The sequence below is a fragment of the Malaclemys terrapin genome, chromosome 7 (assembly GCF_027887155.1).
Source record: "Malaclemys terrapin pileata isolate rMalTer1 chromosome 7, rMalTer1.hap1, whole genome shotgun sequence".
Classification (NCBI taxonomy): Eukaryota; Metazoa; Chordata; order Testudines; family Emydidae; genus Malaclemys; species Malaclemys terrapin.
Window position 1 is genome coordinate 85,374,718 of NC_071511.1, and position 13,226 is coordinate 85,387,943.

The window sequence follows — 13,226 nt, forward strand, 5'->3', positions numbered from 1 at the left end:
AAATTAGTTGAAACAATAGTAAAGAATAAAATTGTCAGACACATAGAAGAACATAAATTGTTGGGAAAAAGTCAACATGGTTTCTGTAAAGGGAAATCATATCTTACTAATCTATTAGTTCTTTGAAGGGGGTCAACAAACATGTGGACAAGGGTGATCCAGTGGACATAGTGTACTTAGATTTCCAAAAAGCCTTTGACAAGGTCCCTCACCAAAGGCGCTTACGTAAATTAAGTTGTCATGGGATAAGAGGGACGAGCCTTTCATGGAGAACTGGTTAAAAGCCAGGGAACAAAGGGTAGGCATGCATGGTACCTTTTCAAAATGGAGAGGGGTAACTAGTGGTGTTCCCCAAGGGTCAGTCCTAGGCCCAATCCTATTCAACTTCTTCATAAATGAGCTGGAGAAAGGGGTAAACAGTGAGGTGGCAAAGTTTGCAGATGATACTAAACTGCTGAAGATCAAAGTAGACTGCGAAGAACTTCAAAAAGATCTCACAAAACTAAATGATTGGGCAACAAAATGGCAAATGAAATTTAATGTAGATAAATGTAAAGTAATGCACATTGGAAAAAATAACCCCAACTATACATACAATATGATGAGGGTTAATTTAGCTACAACTAATCAGGAAAGAGATCTTGGCGTCCTCGTGGATGAGTCTCTGAAGACATCCATGCTGTGTGCAGCGGCAGTCAAAAAAGCAATCCGGATGTTAGGAATTATTAAAAAAGGGATAGCGCATAAGACAGAATATCTTATTGCTCGTATATAAATCCATGGTATGCCCACATCTTGAATATTGCATACAGATGTGGTCGCCTCATCTCAAAAAAGATATACTGGCATTATAAAAGGTTCAGAGAAGGGCAATTAAAATGATTAGGGGTTTGGAACGGGTCCCATATGAGGAGAGATTAAAGAGGGTAGGACTTTTCAGCTTGGAAAAGAGGAGACTAAGGGCTGGTCTACACTGGGGCGGGATCGATCTAAGATATGCAACTTGAGCTACGCGAATAGCGTAGCTGAAGTCAAAGTATCTAAGATCGAATTACCTGGGGTCCTCATGGCGCGGGATCAACAGCCGCGGCTCTCCCGTCAACTGCGCTACCGTCGCTCGCTCTGGTGGAGTTCTGGAGTCAACGGTGAGTGCGTTCGGGGATCGATATGTTGTGTCTTAACGAGACACGATATATCGATCCCGGATAAATCGATTGCTACCCGCCAATATGGCAGGTAGTGAAGACGAACCCTAAGGGGGGATATGATAGAGGTATATAAAATCATGATTGGTGTGGAGACAGTGAATAAGGAAAAGTTATTTACTTGTTCCCATAATATAAGAACTAGAGGTCATCAAATGAAATTAATGGGCAGCAGGTTTAAAACAAATAAAAGGACGTCTTCTTCATACAGCGCACAGTCAACCTATGGAACGCCTTGCCTGAGGAGGTAGTGAAGGCTAGGACCATAACAGGGTTTAAAAGAGAACTAGATAAATTCATGGAGGTTAAGTCCATTAATGGCTATTAGGCAGGCTGGGTAAGAAATGGTGTCCCTAGACTCTGTGTGTCAGAGGGTGGAGATGGATGGCAGGAGAGAGATCACTTGATCGTTACCTGTTAGATTCACGCCCTCTGGGGCACCTGGCATTGGCCACTGTCGGCAGACAGGATACTGGGCTGGATGGACCTTTGGTCTGACCCAGTATGGCCATTCTTACGTTCTAAATGGGCACCTACCAGGTAAGGTCATGTAGCAGCAGTTTTTAAGGCACAGAAGAAAAAATTACTCAAGCAAACAAAAGGGTGTCTCCTCAGAACAAATGTAATTAAATAGAAAGCACACGCACAGGAGTCCCCACCCTCAGCCAGTCTGTTGGTTTTGTGGATGAAGCACAAGCTCAGCCCCCGCAGTGTATGTGGGTCAGAGTGACAAGCAATACACTGCTTTTGAACATGGTAGTAACTAAATAAGCAGGCAGTTTCTGGAACCAAGGCCTGTTCTGCTCTGGCCACTGGGGTTAGTCAAAATGGTTCCTTCTGGCTCTAGAGCATTGTTTGCTGCTCGTCACTGTGCCAAATTTTACCAGCGACTGTAGCTGCAGGTACCATCATAGGCTGTGGCCAAACTGATTGATTCACAGATTTTAAGGCCAGGTGGGCCCACTAGAAACATGGAGGCTGACCTGGCAGCCGTGAGTGCACCTGGACAGCCAGGTGGTGCTATTTGAATTTATTAATCACAGTCCCCAATCTTTGATGGACACTACTCATGGCTGTTGCAACAAGACAAAGTGCACCCTAGGGATTGGGTGTGGTCCCTGGGGAAGGTTTCCAAATGCTGTTCATTTCAGTTTGTATCTAGCAGCCACACCACTCCTGCTGGTTGCTGTGCTCTTGGCCTCCTCACTGCCTCTGTGCGTCTGAGTCTATGGTTCCGTTTGTCACCAACCCCCTCCTGTAGTTCAGTCTCCCACATCAGTGAGCTGAACTATTTCAGCGCCAAAGCTGAGGCCTCCTTAGCAGTGCTCCCACCACTTCACTTTCATAGCTACTGCAGCCCTACTAAGGCAACTGCCATGAACAGCTGCTCTGGCCCGTGGGCCTCCTGCCTCTTCTCCATCATTTTGGTGATGGCCAGTTTACAAAACAAAAGGACAAATGTTGCACTCTAACTGGACTTGTGTTTACAATGAGGACACTGGCTCTCTGCTACTGTGACCAGCTTTTATCCAGAATCATTCCTAAGGGCCATCCTGCCCCCCCCCCCTTAATGGTGACTCAAGCTTCTCTTGTAATTCGACTATAGCTACTAAACTGGCTCATAATTTATGTGGCAAGGCTAAATGACCTACCAAGCCTAAGTACACATTTTCCTATGGTGTTCTGCTATAAGGCTGGTGGGAAGGTGCCCTAAAGAGGGTTTGATTGATGGTGTAATTCACTTCTGCTGACACAGGGGGAGATGCAACTGGTTTCCCAGGGCATTTACCCTGGTCAAGGGCAAGTAGTTTTTACAGCCACCAGTAGAGCATGGTCAGAGTTGGGCTGATTGATTCATTCCCTGATCAATACCTACCACTTTCACAGCAGTGGTGGCTGGTGTGATGATTACATCCATTCTCCCCACTTTGTACACATTGGTTGAACTGTTGTTTCTGATTACATTCACAAGAGCTTCCACGTTTGTGTTGCCACCATGAGGAAATACACATTTCATGTTGTTAATGATGATTGGGCTGGTGCCCATCAGGCAACTTGCAGCTGTGATGTTCAACAGTCACCTCAGAAACCACGCAGCTAATTATCAGGTTCACCAGTTGGTGTGGATTGACCAGCACAGGCACAGTCAAAATGTCATCAGCTTATAAGGCTTGAGTTTCTACTTTGCGTCAACACCATACCAGTGCTTTCCAAATAACTTAGCTACTTTGGTTTGCTACTTGGGTGTTTGATGGCAAATATAGGCAATTAATGAGAGGGTGCAGTGGCTGTAGTTCTTTAAGAGAGTAGGACTCTGGGGACTGAAATCTCAGGTGGCCAAAAGTACTGAAGTTGCCAGGTGTGTGAAACCTGCACAAAAAAGAATGGCTTCTACCCAGTGTCCCTGGGCGAGCAGCCCCTACTCTGTGGGCATACAGGAAGGTGCTGACAAGGTCCACTCAGGACACAAAAAAGCCCAGTAGATGTGTGATGCTCTCCTGAGGGGAAACGCAGTCCCTGAGTGGTCATAAGGCTGCCTGGAAAATAGGACAATACCCTGAGGGGGGGTCAAGGAGGAAGGCCTCTAGGTGTGTACATAGAGACGGGCCCACACTGTGAGGCAAGGAGGAACCCATGAGGCCAGACAGACAGACCTAGTGATAGCTACTTGTCCTACGTGGACAGGAAAGCAAGGCTGATGCCACCCTTGCAACTATGTCCTGAGATGAAGCATTTAATTGTCCCCAGGCTTGCAGACTCCCCTATCCTTTTCTAAGGGTTTCACTGTGTTCCTGTCCTTGCTTCACTTTCATTTTTTTTATGCAGAGAAACAAAGCGCATGCTGTCTCCATGCTTCCCAGGGTGAAAGTTAGTGGGCTCAGCCTCAATCCCTTTAGGGCTAACAGGGCTGACAACTCATCTCCTGCTTCCTGGCAGAAGGTGCTGTATTAGCAGAGAGGCTGGGGAAGAGGAGCGCCATATGACAATGCAGAATCAGTGTAAAAGAGAGAGAGGTTGGGCAGCTGTGACCAATCCATGCCAATGGTCTGTAATATCTAATAGCTTTTTTTGTAAGGGACCCCACAGATGCTAAATCAGAAGACTTTGGTTAAAAGCGTAGCCTAAAAGGATGAGCACTCATGCAACGCAGGCAATTCCATGGCTTGGGACATAGTGTGAGGCAGCTTGGCAAGCTAATGCTGCAGATGCTTGAAGTCCACCTGCTCAGTGACTAGCTAGAAAACTATTTCAGTTATTTAATAGTTGATTATGCAGGTTTCTCTTTCATTCTATCAAGTGACAAATTCAGCCACAAAATGGCTAATGCTGCATGAACTTGGACAGCATGTGACTGAGCCTAGTGAAAATGGGGCTTTTTCTGGTAAAGGCCATCAACCTTTGATTGCCCACGTTTGGTTTTCCATGCCACCCTTGGCCCTCCCACCCCTAGTTCTGGCACCCCTGCTGGGGGCTCTTATGGTGCACTGGGCTCCAGCTATTAGTCCCGGCCAGGCTGGGTTACGACTTCCTCTTCTCCTGTAGGGGCCAGGGCACACCCACCTCCAGGAACCTCCCTGTACAGTGACACCTCTCCCCCATGCCTGGGGAGTGATGCGAACAGGAAATGGAACAGGGGTGTGGAGCTTCCTGTGGCTGGGGGGAGGTTCCAGAGGTGGGGCTGACTTGGCCCCAGGAGCAGCTCCTGCTGGAGAAGAGGAAGTCCCATTTCTCCTCAGTGTTGCAGGGCTGACAGCCCTGCCCGCCCCTGTCAGATTTCATGGGCCTGACCTAACCCATACATGAAACGAGGAAGTGTGGGCTCACGTGGTTTGGCCATGTAAAGCACTGTCCTGAGGTAAGAGAGTCCAACAGCTCAAGACTGAAGTGTGTGTGGGGGGGCTGTATCATAAAGGAAGACATGTTAGCATGTGGTGTGATAGAGAATCTGGCACTGAACAGAGAGCACTTTGGAGGGAGAGGATTCACAGAGCAAACCCCAGTTGAGGGGATTAATGCAACAAAGATTAGTAAATAACCAATTATATAGCTATGCTAATATATAACATGATAGTGTGGGGAGGCCAATTTACCATAATTGTATTTTTGTTAAGATATAAATCAGTCCTTATAAATCAGTCCAGAAGCCAACGCAAATCAACCACAGGGCCTTCTTGGTGTCACTAAATGCCATCCATTAAACAGCTGGAGGAATTACTGTTCCCTCCTAGCCTGCCTTGGTGCTGCAATCCTTGGCAGCACTCCCAATACCAACCAAAATGGAGACTTGGGGTTTAGGACCATAACTCAGACCAAGGTCCCTACATTTGTGTGTCCATCTGTTCCAATATAGTCTTGTGAAGCACCAGATGATGCTCATTAAAGGCCTGGTCCTACCCCATTGATGTCAATGAGAGCTTTGCTATTAACTTCAGTGAGCATGAGATTAGGGCACAAAATTAGACCAAGAGGGATCTCTGGATAATGGTCATACTTTGGGCTGATTATCTGAAATCCTGACTGCAGTTGGCACTCCCAGTTGCTCACAGAAAGTCACAAAGGATGCCATCTGACTTACTATAAAAGTCTCACTTCTACTTTCTCCTAGACTCTTAGCCTCTGGTCAAGTCACAAGTGGAACTAGAAGAAAACCTTCTGACTGTGGATTTTATGAATATTCTGGCAATTTCAAGGTAGATTGCCTACATCAAAGCAGGGAATTGTCTCTCCCCTGTCATCTTCTCAAATGTTCCTTTAGCTTAATTGCTGTTGCAATGTTGCTGCTCTTGGAGGATCTGGTCTGCAATGGAGACATGACATAAAGCTCTTTTTGATTGGCAATTGAATTATGTGGTGGATTCTGAGCAGGAGCATGATAAATCATTATGTAGGGGAAGTGGCAGTGAAATTGAAAAGGGCAAAATGTATATTCTCCCCCCCACCCACCTCTTCAATGTGAACAAACAGTCTGGCATCTGATATTTAAAAAAAGTAATTAAAAAGCTCAAAACCAAGAGGACATTTAAATGTTTTCCTTAGGATAACTGGTGATGGTAGAGTGTTTTGCCTTAAACTTGGCAAGACACTCATGTCACAAATACCTTATTTTTGTAATTGCTTCACATTATAACCAAGGTGCAGAGAATCTAAAGACACAGCTAATTCAGAATTAGTTGCTATTGACTGTTATCTTGTGTATTTGTTTTTCTGGAGAATGTAATTTTCATTTATACAATTTAGCCATATGCAAACTCTTTATTCAGGTTAAGGCGTAGCTTTCCTTAGTTTTGTTACTTTTTCTAGTGTCTTAGGTGATATTTACATTAGTATTTACATCAATTGGGACAGAAAATAGTGATTGTGTTCAAAGCAACTGCAGTTTTTCTCTGCACATTGGGCAGAGACTGCAATGGCTGCCTCATGAGGGGTTTGCCTTTGCGGCATGGGGGAAAAGGTATAGAAAACATCCAGCTTTCCTTATCTGTCATCCAGTAACTAGTGTTGTGTATGACATTTGTCTAGAAAGTAAATCTTATAGACTATAGGCTGAAACCCGATGCCTTAAGTGAGTCAGTTTCACGATTGCCTTCAAAGGGATCAGGCTTTGCTCCTCTCCCCCATTGTCTTTTTTCATTATGATTGGACAGAATCATTCTGAGGGGAAGTTTCAATTTTCCTGCCTTCTTGTACCGGTTTGTGCCAGGGATACCACACCAGTGGCACTCAGATACCACAGTGAGGTGCACGTGTGTAGATAAGGTGGATTCAGAACTTATTTGTGAGCTGGTGCACTTTAACTCAAAAGTCAGGACCCTTCAAGATCAGTCTTTTCCAGTATCTGCTTCCCAGCTTTAGATACGGGGGCCGGGAAGTGGGGAGGGAGATGCAGTTGCTTTCTACAGTCTCCTGATTTTGCAAACAAAAAAAAAAAAAAAAACTTCTCTACCAATAAAAACTTCCTGCAAGTGGGACAAGCTTTGTGCTTCCTTCCTCCCAAGTCATATGCAGTAGTAGTTGAAGTTCTTTCTGGCTTGCATCTACTGTGATCACCATGTTCTTCTGCTAGATGTCCCCGTTATGGCCTGACTTCAGCTAAAGTTGAATCTTACCATGTGTCCTACAGATTAATGTGTTCAGAGATTTTGAAGGTCACAAAGGACCATTATGATAATCGAGTCTGACCTCCTGCATAACATAGGCCATAGAACTTCAAGTGATTCCCACATCAAAGCCAATGCCATGCTACACCGATGGCTCCAGTATGCACGGTATTGCTCAGCAGCATGCCTGCAGGACTGGGGAATAACACTGACTTTTTCCAAGGGATTACATTCCTTTGCTAGAAGTCTGTTAGGAAGGCGCCTCTTTGGGTAGTATTGGTAGGGTTCTGTGGGGGCAGAGATTAAAGTATTCTTGCCACTTCATGTAGGGTTGCAGATTGGGCATTCAGACACTATAGAAATGGTGAGCAGAGGAACTGAGTGAGGCCACACACTGTTCTGTGTTTAATCCACAACAAGACATTCAGTCACAACAGTTCTTTGCTGATATATAGCAGTGTATGCACAGATGAGTGCACACTGAGAGCTAGGTAAACCCAACATCTTCCCCAGTGAAGTGCCCCTTGGTAGTGAGAAAGAAACAACAATGGACAGGTTAACCAAATCCATATTGTATTTCTGGTTCACTTAACAGACCATTCCCAAAACTCTCAACAAGTTACTATTAGAAACGGAACAAACAAACAAAAAAAATTACACACGAACACTCTACATTCAAAACCCAAGTTAATGCCAGTCTGTTTCTGGTTGACGTCGTATATGATTTGGTAAGCCAGCAAAATGGAGAAATGTCTTCGGTTTGTTTTCTCTTCCTGTAAAGGTGATGACACAGATTAATGCCAAACAGATTCAGACTCCCTTTATAGGCTTCCTGGAATGCCACATCAGCCCCAGAATCTTCTTCCCCCACCCTGGTGTGATGTGCTCCCGTCCCATGCACAGTAGGAGGATGCACTGATGCAGCCATGGGCGAGTTGAGGAGCCAGGAAATATGCAAGTCTTGAGTCTTTGTACCCACTTGGTGCAGGTTTTTTGCAACCCTAAACATTAGTAGTTCATGTCTCGATTCCACAGGGCTTCCCTTCTTCTGTTTTGAAACTTTGAATCTTTCATATTTTTTAAAAAAATAAAAAAATATGAATTTAATGATCAAATGATGTGTACTTCTAGGAAAGCACAGTCCTGAGAGCCCTCCACCAAGGTAAGGCTCCCCAAGGCTGCTGTATCAAAACAAAACAGTTGGCTATCTCTGTAGGATTAGTTTTTGGGGCTGTGATTAGGCCACCAGGTTCTCTTCTACCCTCTTGCCCCGAGTCTGTTTTTTCTTTTTGCAGTGACTATCTGCTTGGCCACGCTTTCTTGGAATGCTAGACAAGTGACGCCACTTCTAGTCATAACTCTGTGATCTCCAGTGGGCTCTCCATAATCATCTCCCTCATCTTGTGCATGGGGGTGGATTTGGCAGACTCGGTGCGAGCATTGCGGTCATTATAGCCTCCACAGTCTGTGTTCAGTGTCTCCAGGGACCGACCCAGCACTTTCTGGTCATCCTCCGGCAGGCTGTTGATATCAGAAGTTAGCAGAGTGCCTGTGCTGCCATGCACCACATGGATACCATCTGGGCCTTTGAGCTCTACAGGTTGCTTGTGCCGGAACCGAAGGCTCCCCTGGCTTGGGCTCTGCTCCTCCTCTTCATCCAGGTCATTCTGGATCAGCTGCAAGAAGCCCAAGCACAAATCAACAACATGGGTTCCAATACCTGTGTCCCTTTCCCTCCCCTGCCTCCCTTAGCATCATTGCCGGTTACCAGCTGTCCCCTTGAAGGCCCTAGACAGCTTTTCCTGAAGCAGGGGTCAGCATGAGGGGCAGGTTCCACTAGTTATATTTGTAGGCAGCTTCACAGCAGTGTTTTCTTTGCTACATCTTAAAGCTAAACTGGAATCTGAAGTAGATCCTACATGGTCTATGAGCATTAACACAAAATCTGTAACCATGAACTCTTCTACTCCTCCTCAGTGGCACCCAGAGGCTTCAGCTGGGACCAGGCTAAGTTGTGCTAGAGGCTGTACAGAAATATAGACTGAGACAGTCCCTGCCCAGAAGGAGCTGCAATGTAAATTATGAAGTATTTATTTTTTGTATTACAGTAAGATCATGGAATTGGTTTTTAAGCTGTGTTGGTCTTGAAGCAAAATACTGTGCAGTGGAGAGTGGAAATGGGGTGAGTTCAAGTGGGAGATTTCAACAGTAGATTTTCAGATACTTTTTTCTTCTAAGTAGCTTGAAAGAGACTCCACTAGTTTTAGAGTATCAGGGCTGGGGGCAGATGGGGGAGCGAAGGCCAACGAAGGCAGGGGAGGCCAGGAGGAAGGAGCTTTTTGCACAATCCGGGGTTGGGTTGAAGGGAGCTGAGGGGACTTTGGGAATGGAGGCGGCTTAAGTGGGAGGGGTGAGTTTGCCAGCATGACTGAGGATAAGCGAGTGGGATTCTGAGTGGAGGGAATGGGGCTGTGTCAGGGAAATGGTGCTGTGTGTGAATGAGGGTTCAGAGTTGTGGAAAAAGAGATTAAAGGGAGCTAGGAAAGTAAGAACTGGCTCTGAGCTGGGGGTCTGTGGGGAGGGAGAGGAGGAGGCTAACTCTTGTTGTCTCCCACCCTGCCCTGTACTGTAAGGGCTCTCAGATTTTCATTCTGAAAGGGGGAAGGTGGTAGAAGAGGGGCCTCTTTTCCTCTCACCTCTCCATCAACCCCCATCCCCCAAACCCTTCCCCATAACCCCCACAACCATGTCTCAGCTTTTCCACTCTGAAAATCTGCTTACCCTACAATGGTGGAGGGGATGGTGAGGGGATAGAAAAAAGCTTTGGAGTGGGCTTTGCTACCTGCAACCCCACCATTAACTGGAGGCATTAGCTGCCACTGGCCACGGTTTAGCTGTGAGCACAAAGGAGGAAGGATGGATATTTGACAATATTCTACAGAACAAACACCAGGGAGGAGTCGAAGTCTGGCCTGAAGGCGGAAGAAGAGGAGCTGAATGAGAGAGGTGGCCAGCCTGGCAGACGGGAGCATAGGGGGCATAGGAAATGAAATGGCCATGCATGGAGAGGAAAAACAAAAACCTGTGCTTTGGAGAGACCGTTTGAGATTTTGGTTGGAAGTGCAGGAGGAGATGTGAGACTGGACCCAGAGAGAGGCAGGCCTGGGAATCCTTCACAGAGACATAGCTAGAAGCTGAGAAAGTCGAAGACGCTGCCACGAGAGAAGGGGACACAATTCTGAGTCACACCAACATGTGTGGGGCCAAGAGGAGGAGAGCAACCAAATGAAATGCTGAATGAGCAGGCAGCAATGTCGGAGACCCAGGAGAACAGAGCGATGGAGAAACAGAAAGGCTGATCAGCTAACTACACCTCTACCCCGATGTAACACGAATTCGGATACAACACGGTAAAGCAGTGCTCCGGGGGGGGAGGTGGGGCTGCGCACTCTGGCGGATCAAAGCAAGTTCGATATAACGTGGTTTCACCTATAAAGTGGTAAGATTTTTTGATTCCCGAGACAGCGTTATATCGGGGTAGAGGTGTATTATTATTGGAATGATATATTCTAAAGGCTTGTTCTAAAGAGCAAATGGTCCAAGCAAAACAGGATAAAGGGGGAACTGGTGAATGGTGGGATGTCACATTAATTGGGGGATGAAAAGAAGTGTCAGTGTGGACATTTAGAGAGGAAAGAAAGACACTATCTTGCTGTCAGACCCATCCTGGGGGAGACATACTCTGGTAAGTGGCATGTCATCAACTCCACTGTATTCCAGCACCCTTCCATTCTGCACCCTGGTGATGAGATGGCCAGGAATGTGGCTACGGCTGGAATCTCTCTTTGTGCCAAGTCAGAGTGTTTTTGTGAGTATGGCCTCCAGTAAAAGGTGGAGGGAGACCCCTCCCCTGTGTCTGGTTAAACTGGCAGCCATCAGCTCACACAGCTTTAGGGGGCAAAAAGGTCACCCAGCAGAGTTTAGAGAGGTCAAAGGCATGGAAACAGACACTCCATTCCAGAGGGCACAGCAAGCATTTCCTCTCATGTCCATGCACACGCTTTCTACCTCGGTAACCGAGGACTGGTCCCCCTGACTGGTGGTGGCTTTATGCACCATCCTCTGGGCAAGCAGTTTTTTCAGCCGCATGTAATCGTCCAAGACCACCTTCAAGAGAGAGCCCTGGATGGAGGGGGCAACAGGAGAGATTATACAGGGGCGTCTCCCCACCAGCCCCAAACTCTGAAACTACCTCAGTGAGGGAGTCCAGGTGTGAAGCTCACCCCATCCAAGAGGAACCAGGCAGACACTTTCCCCTAAACAAAAAATGATCTCAAAAGAAAGTATGTGCTTTCACGTCACTCGAGTGCCATCACGTTTTAAACATGGAATTTGCCATAGTGCATTTGCTATGGCTGTCCCAACAGTTAGATGCCAAGGCTGGTTTTCTGCTCAAAGATTGTGCTGTGTCTAGTTGGGTGAATTTCAGAGCTGTGTTCCTGTTAGGTTTCCGATAGGTACACACAGCAAAGACTAGTCTGCACTGGATTGTGTCAGGGCAATGTTCTTCTCAGCTGCGGTGAATCTGGAGCTATTTGGAAACCTCGCCTTCTCCTGCTCCTTTCACGAAGAAGGACAGTGACTAAGATGGCGTAGGACCAAAACGTGAAGGCTATTGGACAGAAATGGAGGAAGCCAGCTCCACTCACCTTGATGGGCCCTTCCCGCATGATCTGACCTAGTTTGGCAATGTTGTCATATTCCTGGATGGCTGCTCGCAGGTAACGGTCATCATCGGGTTTGGCAGCAGAGGGCTCTCTTCCAAATGTTCCCTACAATGGACGGGAGTTTCTGAAAACAAAACCTCAGCAAAAATGGGGCAGAACCATGGGCAGCGGGTATCAAAGGCTGGGGGAGGTTGTGCCTCCCCAAACAGCCCTGTGTGGTCCTGCTCATGCTCTACCCTCAGGCCCCCTCCTGCTTCCCACTGGTGCTCTGCGGGGCTGCGGGCTGGCTTTTTCCCCCAGAGCCCTGGAGCTGTACTCGTGCCACCTACCCGCCCTCCCTGAGCTCTGGGTCTGGGGGCCATGCTGCCCACTCTCCCTGTGCTCTGGGGCTGGGGGCCATGCTGTGCACTCAAGGGCCGGGGATGCTTGGGCAACCTAGGGGTGTGCTTCCCCCTAGGTGGGGGAAGAGGGGTGGGAAGGGCAGGGCCTTGGGAAGAAGGGGCGGGGCTTCAGGCAGAAGGGGCGGGCTGGGCTGGGGTAGCTCTATTAACTACAATGGAATTACTCCTGATTTGCACTGGTATAAGTGAGATGCGAACTCAGTCCATCTGAATCCTGACTGAACTGTCACTTCCCCCACCCAAGGTAAGAATAAGTTGGCAGTATCTCACGTGAGTCCTGGCTGGGCTGTTCCATAGGTCTGTGATTTCACTCAGGTTCTCAGGCAGGTCATCTTCATGCTCTGCCTGCGCTGCTAGCTCCATATTCCTGCAGAAAGGATCTAGCCACACAGGGTTAGCCCTACACAGACACACAAAGGGCCGAAGTGAATGAAGGGAGACAGTAAGACGGGGCCCGCTATAGCTGCTTCTCTGAAAATAACACATTGTTCTACTCTAGGGATTTATGCACTGTAATCACTCCTTCCAAAAACCAGATTCTGACAAGGTCATATCTCCTCCTTCCATCACAAACAAAATATGAATTTGCTTCAATCCTCCATTTGCCTTCAAGCTGTAGTTAAATTAAGAGGCATTTCTGTACGATTAATTCTAGAAGCCTAGATTAGGCATTTAAACAACAACTTCAAGCAAACACCACCTGGCCCAGACCCAGATTCTTCCTGTAAGAATCTATAGGTGATAAACTGTAGAATTGTAACATCTGCCTGCAGGTGATTTTCAAAGTTCTGTTGT

At 46.9% G+C, this 13,226-nt stretch overlaps 1 protein-coding gene across 2 annotated transcripts in view; it reads right to left on the reverse strand.

The window, feature by feature from the left end:
- Positions 1–7,859: 7,859 nt before the first annotated feature.
- Positions 7,860–13,226, reverse strand: part of CDH23 (cadherin related 23) — a 516,293-nt gene continuing 510,926 nt past the window's right edge. For both annotated transcript variants that reach the window (XM_054034015.1, XM_054034014.1), the window contains 4 exons: positions 12,702–12,831; positions 12,013–12,135; positions 11,372–11,485; positions 7,860–8,979 (listed from right to left, as the gene is read on the reverse strand). In XM_054034015.1, coding sequence (XP_053889990.1) covers positions 8,656–8,979; positions 11,372–11,485; positions 12,013–12,135; positions 12,702–12,831 — 691 coding nt within the window. In that variant the 3' untranslated portion in view covers positions 7,860–8,655. The remainder of the gene's footprint in view (positions 8,980–11,371; positions 11,486–12,012; positions 12,136–12,701; positions 12,832–13,226) is intronic.